Here is an 18,958-nt window from a genome sequence, read left to right as displayed (position 1 = left end):
CGTTCTGCTTCAGTCTTTAGCTCTTGTGCTTGCCTTTGGAGATCAGTGATATTAGCCATTCTGTCATCGAGCTCTCCTTGAAGAGCATCGATGACTATTTCGAGTTCTTTGGATTTTGTACTGCGGTTGAAGGCTGCTGAGCGGAGTTTCTTCGTCATGATTTGCATCTACCTTGCATAATCGTTTACTTGTAAAATCACTTCGTCATTGGACTGCCACTCCTCCTGTCTTGCGAGTTGTGATGTGCCGGCAGCCTCTTGTGTTGCTTCTTGTCGTGTTGTAAGTGCTAGTGGTTTTGTAGAAGTGGATGGTTGTTCTTCTCCTTGGCCATCCTGAGGCTTTAATACCTCGGCAGTTTCTAGCTGAGTGGAAATAACTGGTGTGGTCTCAACCCTTACTGTTCTTCTGTTGCAGGCCTTTCTGCCTTCTCAGTCTCGGTTTCTTTCTCATGTGTAGTGGTTTGCTCTTTTTCTGTATCTTCCTCTTTATCAGTTTCATCCGCCGGCTTGTGAGTTTCCTCGGCTGTCTGCTCTGGTTCTGGTTCAGCTTCCTTTTCCTCACCTTTTTATTTGAAAAAATCAAAGAAAATAGAAAAGTGCTCTAAAAAAGTAAAGTAAAAATCCAATAATTAAGAAAATCCCGTGAAAATCACATTTTTATTGTTTTTTGTTGGATTTCTCCATTTTCAAGCCTCCTTATCAACAAAAATGATGAAAAATACCTAGAAAAGGACTATTTTTTATGATTTTCTGATAGTATATACACTATTAACACTCATCGGGAAGATATTATTAGTGAATTTTCCCTATGAATTTTAAGGGCATTATTAGGTAATTTTGCAAAAAAATCACACGTTAACATGGAACTTTTTCCTCCCTCTCCAAACATTGCCCTTAATTACTTAGTACTTAGTGCCCTTCCACCCCTCCTAGATGGCGTTCTCCGCGACGACTACGTACATGGGTTGAACAGTTGTGTCTATGCATAGCCATAATTGGCTCTACCATGATATGAAGATCAATGCAATTTAACTCAATATGCTATGCAAGAGGTGGGTCTTGAGTAAATAACTCAAGGGTTTCATGTCGAGGTTTGTTGTTGATGTCTTCCAAAGAGCAAATCTTGTAGCCTTTGTGCTCTTTGTTTGATAGTACCATCAGGGTGTTTAAGTACACTGATTGCATGAGCTGTTGGTAGCACATTAGATGGTTGTCGAGCTTTTTCTCGCCATTGGTAGCTCGGTCTGCTTGGTGCATGGTGTTTTAGAGTCTGTTGAGACTTAACTCGCCACTGTTTGTTTGGTGTCATGGTGTGTGGAAAAGATAAGTGCTCCTTTTGCTTCCAAACCTTTTTCATGTTAGGTTGCTTGTTCATAGATGCCCGATTTTGTGTTTGAATCCTTGGAACCGTCTTCTGCTTCTTTGGTGAAGTTTTAGGCACCCATATCTGATTTGGTTTATCCACAAGTTGTGCTTTTGGTACCCAAATTTTCCTGACTCCTTGCATGCTACTTGTAGCATTTGTTTGTCGAGGGGATGGAGAAGATTTGCTTCGTAGATTGGTCTTCTAATTGCATCTTTTCCATTCCTCTTTGCTTGGTGCAATAGGAACAATGAGTTGCCCTCCTTTAAGTGATAGCTTTAGCTGATTCGTATCCCAATCTGGTACTACTTTGTATGTACGCATCCAAGGAATGCCAAGAATCATCGTCTCATTCATGTGTTCATCTGGCAAGCATACAAATTGATGCGGACATGAACATCCATGTACTACCACGTTCAAGTTGACTACTCCCAATGTTGGAGTTGGATTCTTGTTGCATCCTTTGATTGTCGTTATTCCTACGGTCAATGCTTGACTTGTTGCCTTCCTGTATGTGGAATAATTGACTGCATTCACTCTAGCTCCTGTGTCCACCAAAGCATTGGTGCTATGATTGTTGAGTTGTACTTTGATGCGCAGACCCATTCCATCTAACCAGTCGTCATCTGGTGAAACTGTGTCTTTAGGTAATTCCCATTGTTGATCATCTATTACCAAAGTATTGATGGGAATCGATATCTGTTGCTTCTTGAGGGCAGCTTTACGCTTGAGCACTCGAAGTCTAGCTTCATCTTAAGCTTCATCAATAACCTGTTGCCGCTTGATCTTCCTTTGTTTGGTTGCATACATTCTCTCTAGCAATTCATTGGTTAGCGGCAAATTGTATTTCTTTAAACGACACCCACTAATCCAATTAGCCATTGGTTCACCATCTAGGGTTGACAATTTTACTGCTCCACTTGGAGATACATCTTCAATGATAAATGATCCATTTCCCTTTTTCTTAAACTTGGGAATGTGTTGCTTAAGGGAATAGACTAGAACTAAGTCCCCTTTCTTGAAAATTTTGTGATTAAGTGGGAATCAAAAAACTGTTTTTGTTTCCGCTTTTGTGCATAGATATGAGCTACAGCAGTTAGCCTTTGCTCATCTAGCTTTTCCAAATCTTCAAGTCTTTCTGACAATTCATGTCCAATCCACTCGAGAGTCTGTGCTACCCTTAATGTCGGCAATAGAAATTCTATTGGCAGTATGGCATCAAGACCATAAACAAGGTTAAAGGGTGTGGCATTTAAAGTTGTTTTGAATGAAACTCTATGAGCCCATAGAGCAGCATGGAGATTCATTTCCCAGTCTGTCCTTCCTGAACTAACCACTTTGGTCAGTACCGAGCTAAGAATTTTATTCGTATGTTCAACTTGCCCGTTTGCTTGTGGGTGATAGGGAGCTGATTTGTTATGGATAACCATAAACTCATTAAGCAAATACTCTATTACCTCGTTGAGAAAATGAGTTCCCCATTCACTGAAAATATCTATTGGTAGTCCATACCTTACGAATACATACTCATATAAGAATGCAGCAGTGGTTCTGGCATCATTCTTTTGAGTCTCTTTAGCCTCAGCCCATTTGGTGAAATAGTCCGTAGCTACAATGATATATTGAGCTTGGGTTCTATAAGCAGGTGGCTGTATCCGTCCAACAAAATCTATACCCCATTTTGCAGGCTCTAGCCCCCATCATTGGTCTTAAGGGCATGTTGTCTACTCGTGTTGGTATTTTTGCTCGTTGACAAGCATCACACCTTCGAACATATTCTTTGGCATCTGCAAAAAGTGTTGGCCACCATATGCCTGCCATCAAGATTGCTCTTGCGGTGGTCTCACTAGAAAAGTGACCTCCAGCTAATCCAGCATGTGCTTGTTCTATAATCGGAATATACTCGTTTTCATTTTCACAAAGACTCAAATGTTGATCTTTACCTCTCCGATACAATTGGTTCCCAATAAGAGCATAGTCTCTTGCTTCAGTTTCAATTTCTCTTTGACGGTGTTTGCTCATATCCTTAGGAAACGTTCTGCTCGATAAGTAAGTAACCAAAATAGTTACTCCACTTGGGAACATGTGACATTTGAAACAATGTTACATGAGGAATGGGTGGTTGTTTTTGACACTGAGGGCAATCTTTTACAAAAGACTAACATCTTTTCTCATAGTCGGCCAAAATACTCCAAGTCTTAAGATTCGTTGCATAGTTTGGTCTTTCGCAAAGTGAAGTCCTACTATGGTAACATGTGCTTGACCTAGGTATTGATCCTTTTCTTCAGGGTCAATGCATAAAAGCAATATCCCGTCTCGATTTGTCTTATATAGCCTTCCAACTAGTAATAGATACATAGCCGATTGCTCAATTAAATCAATTGTGATAGGAAGTGGTGAATCCACTTGAGCTATTGTCATCAATGACACAATGTTTTCTGACCATCTAGGTATCATTTCCATGGAGAACAAATAGGCATCTGGTAGATCATCATCTACCCCTTTAGGTGATTCCCCTGAAACAATCATGGACAAATGATCTGCTCTTTGGTGTGTAGTGCCTTTTTTTAACAACCACAGTGAAATCAAATTCAAGAAGAATGATGAACCATCTCACTATTCTCCCTGTGATGCATGGCTTGTTGACCAAATATAACAAAGCTTGGTGGTCCACAAAGAACACAAACATGTTGGACAATAGGTAATATCTATACTTTTTAACGGTATAGATCATTTCTAGTCCTTCTCTTTCAGTGGTGGTGTAATTCTTTTCTGCCATATTCAATTGTCGGCTAGCATAAGAAATAGGAAAGTCAATTTTCCCATCTCCTGGTTGAGCTAGTATACAACCACCAATAGCAAAGTTTGAAGCATCTACATGTACGTGGAATACCTTATCCCAATCGGGTGCTTTCAATATTGGAGCTGAGGTGAGAGCTTCCTTAAGCTTCATGAAGGATTCTTCACATGCCTCGGTCCATTCAAAGTGCATAATCAAGCTATACATGGGTTTTGCAATTATAGCATACATATAGATGAACCGTCGGTAATTTCCACAATGTCCCATGAAGGCTTGTACCCCCTTGACTGTTGTTGGTCTCGGCAAATCAGCAATGACATGAATATTTTCAATATCGGTGGCTATGCCATTTTTAGACACCATATGTCCAAGAATTTTCCCTTGTCTTCCCATGAATGTGCACTTTTCAGGATTTAAGAAAATCCTATAAAGTCTACATTTCTCAAATACCTTTTTCAGGCGTTCAAAATGACCGGCTCGGATTGACGAATGTATGCATAAATCATCCATGTATACTTCTAGGGATTTCCTAAGATACTCTTTGAAAGCATGGCTCATCAATCTCTGAAATGTTGCTGGAGCATTAGTTAACCCAAATGACATAACCTGATAGGAAAATATACCCCATTCTGTTGCAAAAGCGGTTTTATGCTGATCTTTTAGGTCAACCAAGAGTTGACTGTATCCCAAAAAACTATCTAAGAAGCTGTAGGCTTCTTTTCCTGCCACTCGGTCTAAAACATGCTTAGTTATCGGAAGACGAAAGTTGTCTCTAATGGCAGTTGCATTCACTTTTTTGAGATTAACACACACTCGTAATTTCCCATTCTTCTTAGATACCACCACAATTGGAGACACCCAATCAGTGTGTTCAATTTCGTAAATGAATTCGGCTTCCTTCAATTTTTCAATCTCTTCTTTGATCTTTCTGGCAAATGTTTCGTTATAAGTGTATGGTCTCTGTCTACTTGGTTTTGCATCATCTCTCATGGGTATAGTATGTTGATAGATTTCTGGATCAACACCCTTGAGATCCTTGTAAGACCAAGTGAAGATGTCCCAATATTCCTTTAACAAGCTTAGCAAAAGCTTTTCTTCTTCTTCTGTTAGGTCATTTGCAATGTAAGCCGGTCTAGGCTCTTCTCCTGGTTCAGCCAAGTCTACCCTTTTAGCGTTTTCAGGTCCTTCATAAGATTCGCCTTGTTTTCGTAGTTCCCTAACAGGTTGTTCAATTATGATTTTTTGATCTTGGAGAGTATACTTTTTGTAATGGGATGGAACATGCATTACATCCTTGCCATCCTCTTCCGTGGTTTCCATTTCGGTTGTGTATATCTCTTTTAGAGCTTTTTTCAACTCTTGATATTTCTTTCCCGCTCGACTCTGGTCATGAGTGGTTTTTTATCCTGATGTTCTTCGTGAGTACCCTTCCTTGCTTTTCTCGACGTCTGAGACATTTCTAAGTTTCTGTTTAGAAGGATATATGCCCATTATTTTGTCATTGACACAATCATTAGCATCTATCTGCATCAGGAAATGTGTTTTACTGGAGACTGATGGCATAGGTCGTGCTTTCACAATTTTAGTGTCTCTCTTTCTCCTATACCATTTTCGTATTTTTGATTTCTGGTTTGGAAAGTCAAAAAACATTTCCTCCCCTCCCTTTAAGAGTAGCTGAGCCCTCGTATGTTCTTTTTATGATCCCGAATCTTCTAAGGAGCTGAGTGTTCATCTAACTCATCAGTTGCATCATAATAGAGGTCAGAAAAAATTTGTTGAGCTTTCAACAAGTCCTTTGTTTCCTCATCTTTGTTTTCAATGTTAAGGACTGACATCATTTGGATGGGAATTATGTCGTAGCCATCCTCATTGCAAAATTGAGTAAGCATAGACGTATTTACACATACATCCATTGTTGGTAAAATTTGAGTCCACTCGAATGGTTCAAATAAATGTTCTGGAAAGGGTTCAGGTATGCAGGCTTTGTTTGTACAGTCCCTTTCTGGGATACATTCCTCTCGTCTAAAGCTTCCATTTTCTGAAGCTCCGCACATCCAAATAGGAGTGTCTTTGTTTAACCAAGATGGGAGTTTAGTTTCAGCCAAAGAGACTGAATCAAACTCTTGGATGAGTGTTTTCAAGACGTCTCTATAGGTGTGATCTTTTAGATTGACCCTTGTTATAGATCCCACTTGCTTCAAGTATATATAGATAGTCGTTTCCCCAATCTTGGATAAGTTGTACCTGTCGCATGCAATATTATTTCATAGTTGAGTTTTTTCCCAAAGTCTACTATGGAAAAAGTGTGTTGATATTCAATTCCACAGGAGTTGACTGTCACTTTTTCTAGTAGCCCTAGTGGTCTTTCAATGTGTCCATCAGCCAACTGCAATTCCATTTGCGTTTGTCTAATGGCTGGCTGTCCCCAGGATTCCCATACTGCTTTAGTGGCTATGGCTATGCCAGCTCCACTATCCAGTATCTCCATGGTTTCAATGTCATTATATTTCACTGGGAGGGTAGTGTTTCCTTCTTCCCCTTCATAATATTCTCCGACGTTGTTCATAGGAACTGATCGAATCTCTTTGTTTTCCGTTTCATTTTTCGAGTTTCCCAGATTCTTAGAGATTAACCCCGTTATCCCCACCTTCTCTAGGGTTTTATGTAAATCATTCCATAAGTATGGCCTGAGTTTCAACAGTTTTCCCAAAGTAAGAGTGCATTGGATAGGTGTAGACGTGATTGAATAAATGTTGTCTACTTCTAGGGTTTGTTTGGCTCTTTTTACTTGAGTGGTCTTGCACACGATGGATTTATCTTCGTTATCTCCCAAGTAAGAAGGTAATGTCTTTAATGTCATTGGTTTAGATATTCCTGAAGCTTTCGATCCGCAATCCCCGTATAAGGATTGTAAATCCATGTTCATATCAGGTGGTAGGTTATCCAACCAGACTTCCTCTATAGGAGCTGACTTTAAAGTTAGGCTCCCATCATTGATCTCTCTTACCTTTTCTCATAAGTGTCCTGGCCAGTCTTCCTTTACGAATGGAATTCCGTCTAAGGCATCTTTGTTGTCCGGCACTATAAGCTCTGGCTCATTTGTTTCAAGGTGGGGTTCTGCCACCACATCGGATTTTGCTTTTGTTTCTTCTGCCGCAAGCTCTTCCGATTTTGCAATATTTCCAAGCTTGGGTTTTTGTTTATCCAGCATTTCTTGCGTGATTCTTACCAAGTTTTGATAGGCTTCCAACTTAGCTGCTTCCATGTCTGGAGATGGATAGTTTTTCCATATGTTTTCCATGTTTTGGCCTGCTTTAAGTCTTGCTTGGTAGGCTTCCATCGCGGCATTAATAGGCTCAAAAATTTTATCAACCAGAATGGATCCTCCAGATTTCACGGTTGTTTCCTTGAATTCACTACCAGTTTCTTTCAACTTGTCCTGGGCTATAATTTTTGCTTTCTCTTCGTTTTCAACCCATTGTTTTTGTTTTCTCATCTCATATCTTTTGCTTCTGCTCCTTTTGATTCTTTGAGAAGAAACTTTCGTGTTCTCCGAATCATTAGAGGAATTGTGTTTCTTTTTCTTTGCCTAGGCTCTAGTGATTACCTTGATTGGAACAATCGGTTCGCTCTCTGATGAGCTACTAGGCATCGCTTGGACTAAGTTGACTACATTTTTTCCTTTGTTTAAAGGATTCTTAGGACAATCTTCCGGAAAGTGTCCTCCCTTTTTGCAACATTGTATGCAATAGGCTTCAATTGGTTTGAGATTTTTGTCAGGCTCTGGATATTCGTTCTTCCAATGGTCATCGGCACCACAGTTATGACAGTTTCTTGTTCTGGGCTTCATCATGGGTCTTCCCATGGGAGGTCTGACACCTTGATTAGCTACATAGTACATTGGTGCGAGCTCTGGTGAAGCATAAGTCACGGTTTTCTCCATTGGTGGTGGATGTGGACTATACCAATCTCCCTCTACCATTACTGGAGATGGACTAGGCTCTGCATAGGGTGTAAGAGGCACTAATGCTTGTTCATCTATGACTCCTTCTGAGTGCATGTACTTTACAGGTACCGCATTATGTCCTCGATAAGGAGGTTGTTGTCCCAACACAGGTTGAGGTCTCTCCATACCCATTGGTGGTCTTTGAACTTGAGCCATATTAGGTTGATATTTGTACATGGGTTGTCCCTGGGGCCTCATGGGCACGTACTGAACATTCCCATCATACTTTGGTGTGAAGTAGCACTCGTGGGTCTCGTGGTTGGTCCATTTACCCTCGATTGCACACCATTTTTATGGCCTAATTGGTTGTCCCTGTGGGGTTATCCCCTGTCCTGGTCCTCTCATAGGTGCTTTTTGCATATTGTTCATCATGTCATTCATCCTTTTTAGCATATCTTCTATGGCTGAGAGTGGTGCCGCAACAACCGTTCCCACTTGTGTTGGTTTTGTGGATGCTTTCTTCTCGCTTTGGTTATCCTTAGGGAACATCCTCTTCATTGAAGATCTCACAATTGTCTCCTAGGTCAATAGCATCAGACACACACGCCTCTAGGGTTGTATGCTTTTTACTATAGAGTATAGCATGAAGTTCTTTGCCACAATTTTAATGATCCAAATCTTACCAAATTTGATCTGTGTGCTCAATACAACATGATAGAATTGGTGGTATGCTTGGTTGATCAAAAAAGTTAAAAAATAGGACAAAAGTAAATAATCATGATTATTTACTTCTGGCAAATTTTTTCATCTTTTTGGTCATCTGAGCATATACACATGTTTAACACTTCAATCTAAGCCTCTGAGTCAAGTTTCACTAAGTTTGAGCAAGATTTACCAAGTCACACTCAAGTTCTCGACAATCAGTACAGATTTCAATTTTTCTCAAGGTTTTGGTCTGTTTTGTGATCCAAATTCTATGAGCCTTTATAAAAGATGTTCATAATTATGCATAGAGTCCCTGGTATCAACCTTGGTCATTTTTTAGCTGAAAGTAAATAATCATGATTATTTACTTTTGGCCTAAAATGAATATTTTTTGTAATTTTTTCACTGGACAGTCTTTTTGTGACCTCTTTTAAGCCTCTGAGTCAAATTAAAACTTAATTTGGCCTAAAATCTCAAGAAAAAGTAAATAAATCTGAGTTTTTGCAAACTCTTGAAAATTTACCTCAATTGCATCCTTAAGCTTACCCACTGGTTCATACAACTTTCAGAGCATAATCTCCAGCCGGATTCAGTAGTGGTTGACAATCTTTTGGTGATGTTTCAAGCCGTAGACCTAAAATTCTACAACTTCACATAAACAACTCACAATTGATACTTTTGGAGTGAGCAATGTTTTGAGATCTCACCTCAGATTCTACTTACCCTACTCCAAGGTTCTATTGTCATGGGTTGTGGAAAATGTCCACAAACACTTGTTTTCTTGTTTTTTTATGGTTTTCTAAACCTTGATCTTAAGACTTGTCTCGTCCATCAATCATTCTCAAAATCCTAATCTAATCCTACAATCCTACAAGGTAATTAGCAAGTACAATCTACTTCCAAGCTACCTCTACACAACAAAAGACGACAATCTTAAGCTATGCAGTTTTAAAGAGAAAGTTTTAACTCTAGGCGATCCTAGAGGAAGTTAAAGGACAACTACACAAGACGCTCGTGTTTTTCCTAGTTTAGGTCTATTCGTTCCCAGCAGCGGCGCCAAATGTGGGATGGGTTTGTAACATCACTCGTATCTTATTGTAGACATAGCGAGAATCACGAACATAATTGTCAATCCATGGGATGAAGCTGACTTGACTAGTGCATTGAGGTTACAAGAGGGTGTCAATCTCTTGGAAAACAATAGACAACTTGCATCTAACACAAGCTACACTCAAATGACCAAAGTCATCAAAAGCTAGTCACTAATCGGTAACAAAACATGACCGTTACATCATCAAACAACATCCGAATGTTACGGAACTTCTAGGACAAGTATATAAGACCTAAGCACACATGCTTATGGTCTCAAATCTCACTTTTTGATGAAGTGCAAAAATCATGATTATTAACAGTAGTGAGTTTTTGACTTAGTCGTTTCTGATCCCAAATGCATCTAAATGCTTAACAATGATGCCCCAATACCCCGCCTATGCTTACTTTGTGATTTCCTAGCTTATGATGAAATTAGGCCACAGGTTGACGATGCCATAAGCTACGATTTACCATGATATGTTTACGTCAATGCGTAGATCTCTTACCTGCGGATGCAACGTAATAGATGACACTGCAATGTGACAACCGGGAAGAGAGTAGGAAGCACAAGAAGGAGATAAGTGAGCACCGTTAGCTCACGCTGTGTTTCTATTATCCAAAACTTAAAAATAACTTACAAAAATTGGCTTTTATACCTTAGCCAAGGTTTCTTTGGTCAAAAACTAATAATATGGGAGCTCTAACTAAGGATAAGTTGATACAATCTGGAAGCTTATGGCCGCCCCGGCTCATCGATTACAACATCCACTTGGAAAATAGGAGTTATAATATTCTCAATTTATCAAAAGATAAGTGTTTTTACAATAAATATGCTACATGGGTTAGCTTGTTGCTAACAATAGTTTTAGTAAGTTTTAAATTTCTATATAAGTCAAAACTTCAAACTCTAAGCTCATTTATCATTTGTGAGTTTTACACCACCATCTTAATCATGCATGAGTGCATGCTATATTCTTGTCTTATAAATTCAAAATCTCCACCTCATGTAGAAAATACCACTAAAAGCCTGCAACCTCCATCCGTTGTCAAGAATCTCTCCACTATTTGCCATATTTTTTTTCCAAGAAAAAGATCCTTCCATTAGTTATATAAAACTGCCCATAGGGCTACAAACCACCTCTAAAGAGGGCTACATCAAAAACATGGGGAGACTCTCCCAATGAGTAAACAAAGTATGTACACTGAGGGCTAAATCACAAGATGGGAGGAGGAAAAAGCCACACCGGTGCCTGGTAGTGCCATCTAGGCACACTCTGGACCATGGTGGAGAAAGGCCCTGAACCACTCTTAGGGTGTAAGCTCTGCGGAAATCTAGAGTGTAGGTCGACCTCCCTGGATCACTATCATCTTGCTACTAGTGAAAGACAACTCAAAGTGGAGAGCAAGGCCCGTAAGAGTGGACTAGGCTACAACACCCCAAGTGTACTCTCGAGCTGTGGAAAGAGTTGGCATCAGCCAAAGAACCCGTAGCCAAGCATGTTGTGCCATGGGGCAGTCCCACAGATAGTGATGTTGGCTCTCCAAAGGATGGCCACAAACTGCATAGGCTACCAAGAAGCCACTATGTACTGGCCAGCTCCCAACTGATGTAGCTATGTGTGAAACTAGCCACTGGAATATAGTAACTCTCCTCGGCTGCCTGCAGTCCCACAACCGCTCTCAAAAACCTAATAAGAACTTAGCTATGAGACCCTCCTCGTGCCAATGAAGTGTCGTAGCAGGACGATCCTCTCTCCGTGTTGCTAGTATTTGACGCCCCAGGTGAATGGTGTACTGGAAAAAAGGGATCCCTCGATGATGGACTAAAGAGAAGGGATCCTGCTAGAACCACTCTCCTGGATCCCACTGTACTCATGCCAAAGGGCATCTCTCCCAAGCTCAAAGACACTTGTGGGCTGTCTCAAGATCTATTGGGTCAAGATGTATGACACAAGACCTCCCACAGATGTCCACAACTCATATCCTCTGAAAGAAACAATCTCCAAGTTGTGGAGCCTCTATTGAGACTCTATGAAGGGGACCCTCTCCCTGAACCTCAAAGAACATGTGGGGTACTAACTCCGAGCAAGCTCAAATTGCAATGAGGACCTCCAATCGCGGGAAGGACCCCATCAATTTGGGACCTACTGCCTCTAGAGGGGTGAGCCACTCAATTGGTAAAGCCTCCGTAATATCTTGACACATGCTTTGCACCCCCTCATGCCTCATAATTAGATGCTCTAAACCTCCTTGGACAAGCCTAAAAACTGCAACCAGTCTCCAAAAGTGCAGGCTAGACCCTCTACCATGGGACCCCAAGAATCATGAGGCCTACTACCAACCAGGTGGCCTCTTTGAGTGTTAACCATGGGGTTCCAAACAAGAGGCTACCTCAAGCGCTCCTCCGTGCAAGTGGGTTGATGCTGCTCAAGACACTCCTCAACTGCTCCCAAGACCTAAGCAGGCTCGCAACAAATTGATCATCCAATCTCCTGCTCAGACCAGCTCTACGCAGCTCTGTAAAAATCCACCTGGTGGACGGGCTCCAAGGGCCGCCCACATGGGGGACTCGAGCTCGAAGTCGATGAAGCAACAATTCTTTCCAAGGCTCCTCCTCTGCATAAAGTTCCTGATCAACCTCTCTAGCTAGCTGATATAGGAGCTCAAGAAGAATCAGCAAGACGTGATGTACCACATAGTAGCCAACATCACCTGTTGGCCACTACGACTCTGTCTGCCAAAGAGAGTTGTGCCAAACTCCAGTGAAGCAATTTCCTCCTAATGGACAGGAGGAGGGGAGCAGTCTTTTGCTTAGGGGATAGGTCCAAGCCAACTTGACAAGCCAGATAGTGTATTGGAGTCCTTGAGGGAATCCACCTGAAGCCCTCATCCGACGACCAATCAGGCGTAGGAGCACTGCCAACCTAGAAAGCCACTATCTTCCTCTAGTTGACCAATGCTTGTGATGCACACAAAGCACCTCAAGAGCCCACTCACACCTGTGCAGATTGGCCTCCTGGTCCTCCAAGTACAAGGCTGAGTTGTGAGGAAGAGTCAGCCTCAAGAAGCTTGTCTTCCCTAAAAGGGAGTTCTAGACCACTCAAGCCAACCTCCTATGAAGTGAAAAATCTTCTCATCGCCTCAGCATAGAAAAGAAAGAGGAAGGGGACATAGGGAAACCCTATCTAACCAAATGTGTGAGCATGAAACATTCCCCTCTTCCCCTTGCCAAGAGCACCTGACTGTGCGCGCACCTATAGAGAGCTGACACACCTTTGATCCAAGCACTATTTGCCTTCTTTTCTGTGACCTCTTGCCACATGCAACAAGAACGTCAAGGTGCCAAGGCTAGAGAATCAAGAGGAACATGAGATCCCTATTCTAAATGCACGATACATGCTTGACAATACACATGCCCAAGTTCCAACAATAGGCAACATATCAAACAATGCTGAGAAATTTTGGGGCACACATCAAGCAGCAAGTGAGAAAGTTCATTCTTGATGAACCTAAATTTGCAAAAAATAGAGAGAAAGTGAAGAGGAGGCAAAGAGAAAGAATGAGCAAGAGGATCTTGAGAATAAAAGGTTGCAAGAAGAGGAGAAGATTGCAGGAGGAGAGAGCTTGCAAGGCCAATGAGGACGACAAGGCCGAAACACACAAAGCTCACAAGGCAATGAGGAAGCCAAGGCCCAAGCGTAGAGAGCTCGCAAGTCCAACAAGAAAGCTAGGGCCAAGGCAGAGCACAAGGCCATTCAAGATTGTGCATGCATTGCTCAACAAGCTATAGTTGGGATCTCGACTCCCAACAAGTTTCCACAATGGTATGAGAAGCGTGCAAAAAAAAAACAAAGATTGTCCCCACAACGACAAAGCAATAGCCCGGGGAGGTCACTTCTCAAAACGTGTATTAGATTACATGTTAATTGAAGAGGATTATTAATAGTCTATACTTTTATGTAAATAATCTTTTGTTCACACATGTGATATATGGAGCTTTTGATAAGTGACCACCTCGAGAGAAGTAGACGCAAGAGGAGCAAAGAAATAAATATATGAGTGACGCTCCTCAGTGGGCTCAATTTCCCCCTCCACCACAGCTGCCATCGAACATTCTAAAGAAAAGAAGATAGAGCCAGATCAATTGAAAGATTCACAAAGCGAGGGAGATTCACAAAAACTAGAAGAGCATCCAGCCAATCATCCTCAAGTAAAAAAAAGTCCAACGATCCCTTGATTTACATGATGATGTCAAACCACACCCAAGGTCTTTTTCATGCGTCCCAAGTCTATCACTCAAGAGGGCAGACAAAATTATAACAGTCCTTGTTGTTATCATTCTTACTATTAGGTCTTTTCTTAAGACATGGAGCTACCTTCAGGCTTAAAACCCTTGTTCTACTACTTAAAAAAAATGATTGTGATATTCTTGATTAAGCACCACTGACCTTGGCTGATGACTTGAAGTTCATTTTCTAGGTCATAAAAAAGAAAATAATTACTAGGGAGGTATTGCACATAAGAAGCAAACACGTTATGAGACTCCTAGTTGCATCAATTGCTTCAAGACATCCAATGGGGGTTTGATGCAAAGGTAAAGTCCTATCAAAACACATGTAGGAAACCCTCCTTGGTGCCAATTTTCTGGATATTTATAAGTTGACACAGAATGATTTCTCCTTCTAAAGGCACCACTCCATCGTTTACTCTGAAGAATCTCTAGGAAGCAATTTTTTAATAAAAAATTTACTAGAGGAAGAGTCTCATCACTATGTCACACGGGCAAGCTCAAATGGGATCAATACGGTGGAGAAGTCGTGGACCGTCAGATCTGACGGTTGCCTTGAATTACTAGTGTGCCCGAATTTACAAATTTGCCCCAAATTTACTAATCGGCCCACATTTACAACATGACATACCCGTATCAAGAAACACATGTAGGCGTAGTGGTTAGTGGAGGTTGGGGGTTCAAGACATGGAGACTGCCCCGAATTCACAAGCCTACCCGACTTTACTTTTCTCTTCGAATTTATCAGATGTCCTGAATTTACAAATGTGCATCTGACGGCCCCAATCACCTTCGAGAATCACCTCAACCGTAGATCCCATTTGATACAACTTGACTTGGAAGCAAAAGATTTTTTTTGGAGCTATAAAATTCTTCGAAACGAGTGCACAGGTAACAGGTTTAGTTACGCATACCGACACTACTGGGAAGGCTATGGAAGCTCGACATCGTTCTGCCGAACCCTGACTTGCAAGCGGTATCAGGTCTTCGGTTTCTCTTTTGTAGCTCAAATGAATGCCGCTAAGAGCGCTTCTATGTATGCAGGTTAATCTAGGCAATACGCATTCTTTGTTTACAGAACCTGACTGTACGCGCGCGCTCGCGCGCGCGCGCACACACACACACACACACACACACACAGGAGGCAATGACGAGCATGGTAGAGTGGGAAACGCGAGTGCCCGTGGTAGATGGTGACCTTGATAACCTCTACTATGCAGATGAGCCTGAAGAACCTCCTCTTCCTCGTAAGACGGTGCCCTCGGGAGACATTTACGAGGCAGCAAGAGCAGGAGACATTGAGAGGCTCAACATCCTTCTGGAAGGAGGTGTGAATGTGAATGTAAGGGATGCGTGGGACTCAGTCGCGCTATACTATGCATGCCTAGCGGGCCATTTGGATGCTGCCCGTATACTAATGGAATGTGGAGCCATATGTAGTGAAAATACATTTGATGGCGATCGCTGCCATTATGCTGCTCTGAATCTACGGGTCCGGGAACTGCTCAAGGCCTTTGAAGCCAGGCCTCCACCTCTGGATCCATTACCGAGGGCTCTGCGAGAGCTTTTTCTGAGCTCAAAATCAAACTTGAGATATTCAGAAGGTCTGCAAACAATGTCGGACAATGATGACATGCTTCTCAATCACGCTTTACCTTCAAAAGGTGCTTTCAGGGAATGTTTTGGTGTTGATTTCAATCCTGATATCACCCTTTTTGTCCATGGACAGCCCATCGAAGCGCACAGAGCGATACTTGTGGCAAGGTCTGCCTACTTCAAAGAAAAATTTGACAGGGATTGGAAACACAAGAAAGAAGTCCGGCTTTCGAACCAGAAACTCACATTTCCTGCTCTTTTCAGCCTTATCCAGTTCTTCTACACAGATAGATTGGATGTGGCTGTAGAAGACATGGAAGGTTTAGCAAGAATTTGCAAGGTTTGTGGTTGTGTAGGGCTTCATAAAGCTGTGAAAAGAGAACTCTTGCACCAAAGGTACGCGGAGTACAAGCACCTGCGGGATGTGGATGATTCACAGAAACGTTTCATTCTCCAAGGTTCATCCTTGCCCGAGGAGGAAAGGTTGCCATACGCAATGAGAAAGCTTCTCAACTTGATGCTGACAAAAACTAGGAGAGATTCCCCACACACGAATGAGTTACATACAAATACAAATGGCATTAAATTATATAGTAGAACAGATGTGAGGGATTCAAAAGCTCCATGCTGCTCAAATCTAAGTAGCGGCATTCTATGCAGAGAGAATCATGATGGTGCTGCAGTTGTTGATGATTTAGTTGTCTACAATGATCATGCGGATGTGTGCTTTATTGTGGAGGATGCAGTGTTTAGAAGCCATCAAATAATATTGGCTGCAAGGTCGGATTATTTTAGAACAAGGTTCTCTCGGATGAAGGGCTTTAGAGAAAGCACGCCTGAAATGGTAGAAACTGATAGTGGACCTCTTCCAGCTCTTCAAGAGAAAGATATGACCGCAGAAACATTTGAGAAGCTGCTGGAATACATGTAAGTGTGCATTTTGTATGGAGATGTTTCTTTGTCTTGGTAGAAGGGACTTGTTCTTTATTGGAAATTAGAAATGATAGTGTTTTTCTTCGATGATTTTGTTTTGATTACTCTACAAGCTGGCTTAATCAAGTTTGTATGTTGCATTTTTTTTGCAGGTACACAGACCAAGTGTCAAGACTTGATCCTAACCAGGTACGATCATCTACCAAGTGCAGGTTTATAGACTTCTTGTTTTTGTCCTTTTTGTCTTGCTGGTGCTCATTGTCACCACTTGTCTAAAACAATAAAAAGAACAGGTACTAGTGAATAAAAAAGTAGGAACCCCTGCTTCCTTCACACTTTACTTGCCTCCTTCGTATGAATAGCCTTTGTTGAATTAAGATGAGTTTCATGCAAGTGAGCTTCTTATTTAAATGTATTTTGACCGTTCGTGTCCTTTGAAACTGAGACATGTATAGAAACTTAGTTTAGACTTGTATTCAGCTCAAAGTCAAGTTTTCTTTCTTTCACACATGTTTCTCTCGATTTGCATTTTGGGCAAGTGTTTTAGCCCTGGCACCTATGTTTAGTTCTTAAGTTCAGAGCTTTTCTGACCTTGTGAAACCATATTTGTAGAGCACTTCCCTAGTTTTTACTAAAATATGCATTGTTCTTGAGTCTAGTGACTCTTTATCTCTCATTAGTGAGTGATGTTCTTGATCTACAATAGGCGGTGTGTGCTTGTGTTGATCATAACAAGGTTATTTTTAATTTTCCAGGCTGAGGAGTTGTTTGATGCAGCTTCGAGGTACTTGTTGTTCCCACTTAAAAAAGTTGTTGCGGATGCGCTCTTGCCACATCTGGAGACAGCGACGCCTGCGGAATTATGCCGGTGGCTCCTTGCTGCAGACATGTGAGGCTTTTGTTTTGGTTTGGTTAGAGATACGTTCATTGTCTATGCAGGTGCCATGTCAATGTGGAGTGCTGTAGTTCTCAACACCATTGTATATTCATGTCTCATCTTATTGCAGGTATGGAGTTTGGAAATTGAGAGAGTATTGCCTTGACACAATGGCAGTGAATTTTGAAGTTTTCTCTGGAACAAGAGAATTTCGCCAAATGCTATACCGTCTTCCACCACCTTCAGGCAATTCATCGTTGCGCACAACTGCACCGAGTGCACCGGGAGGTGAAGGCAAAGCGAATCGAGGAAATCTTCTCGATGATCTACGCGAAAAGTGGTTGGAGGCGGAGGGAGCAGAGCTTGACAAGCGAGATGAAAGCGCTGTTCAGTTTGATAAGATATTGGAAATGCTCGTGCTGGCTACGGAGAACGAGGGTGGCGATATTGACGGTTCTTTTGGCTCACAAGTGCGCAAATTGGCAGTAAGAGAATGATGATCTTAGGCTCACGTCCTTCCCTGGATCTTAAAAGTATGAGAGCTGTCAATTTATTGATGCTCGGTGATGGTAGCCAAGTGGGCATTGCTAGCAGAAAATCTGTATGTGCTCTCTGTCTATTCTTATTTCTAATAATACACATGTAGCTTCTTATCCTCAATCCATTTTCACTCCATTTGATCAAGAATTAATTCGGTGCACCTTATATTGTCGGCAGTCATTTCATCGTTTCAATGGGAATGCGCCTTTGGGAGTGCAACTTAGTGATCATAATAAGTGTATTGGTAGGTTTTTAAAGAAATGCTATTTGCATTCTTAAACATGACTGTTGCTAAGAAAATTTGGGTGTTATGGGTTAGCATATTAACAGGATGTAATGGGTAGCTTTTAAGTGAAAAGTCGTGGAGACTGGGAGTCACATAAGATGCGAAATTCGGTAGACATCCTTTGACTTGGATGTAATGGCTTAAATGCACCTTACCAAATGCCATGTGAGCAACATACATCACATATGGGGTTGCCCTCATAATGGGTGTTTCTTAGTAGATTCCCAGAGTTTCAAGAGATGATAAACATGGTTGTTCTTCACTTTTTGGCAATCATAGTAGACTTTTGAACTTCGGGATGAGAGAGAGAGAGAGAGAGAGAGAGAGAGAGAGAGAGAGAGAGCCATTATTTGATCTCGACAATCAAGAGAGCTCCCCCAAATATACTTAAAAGGGTGTGTTAGATGGAGGGCCCTCTACCCCAAAATGGGCCCTTCAAAAAGAAGAAAGCCATCCCATAAAGAGGTTTTGATAGGCTAATAAGGGAACTAATCAGATTGCATTCTCCTAAGGCCTACTACAACCGATCTCAC

General features: G+C 41.5%; 1 protein-coding gene across 2 annotated transcripts; it reads left to right on the top strand.

The window, feature by feature from the left end:
- Positions 1 to 15,042: 15,042 nt before the first annotated feature.
- On the top strand, positions 15,043 to 18,299 carry LOC147442043 (BTB/POZ domain-containing protein At2g04740-like). Of its 2 annotated transcripts, XM_086528375.1 has the most exons (5): positions 15,043 to 15,169; positions 15,238 to 16,716; positions 16,875 to 16,911; positions 17,478 to 17,611; positions 17,730 to 18,299. In XM_086528375.1, the coding sequence occupies exons 2-5, from the start codon at positions 15,341 to 15,343 to the stop codon at positions 18,094 to 18,096; spliced, it is 1,914 nt and encodes a 637-aa protein (XP_086384501.1). In that variant the 5' UTR covers positions 15,043 to 15,169; positions 15,238 to 15,340; the 3' UTR covers positions 18,097 to 18,299. The 2 variants fall into 2 exon arrangements, with proteins under 2 accessions (XP_086384501.1, XP_086384503.1); XM_086528377.1 differs by having other exon boundaries at positions 15,089 to 16,716.
- The last annotated feature ends 659 nt before the right edge of the window (positions 18,300 to 18,958 follow it).

Source organism: Adiantum capillus-veneris, chromosome 14 (genome assembly GCF_014529385.1).
Source record: "Adiantum capillus-veneris isolate H3 chromosome 14, ASM1452938v2, whole genome shotgun sequence".
NCBI lineage: Eukaryota > Viridiplantae > Streptophyta > Polypodiopsida > Polypodiales > Pteridaceae > Adiantum > Adiantum capillus-veneris.
Note: the sequence above shows the minus strand (reverse complement) of the source record. Positions and strands in the feature narration are given on the sequence as shown.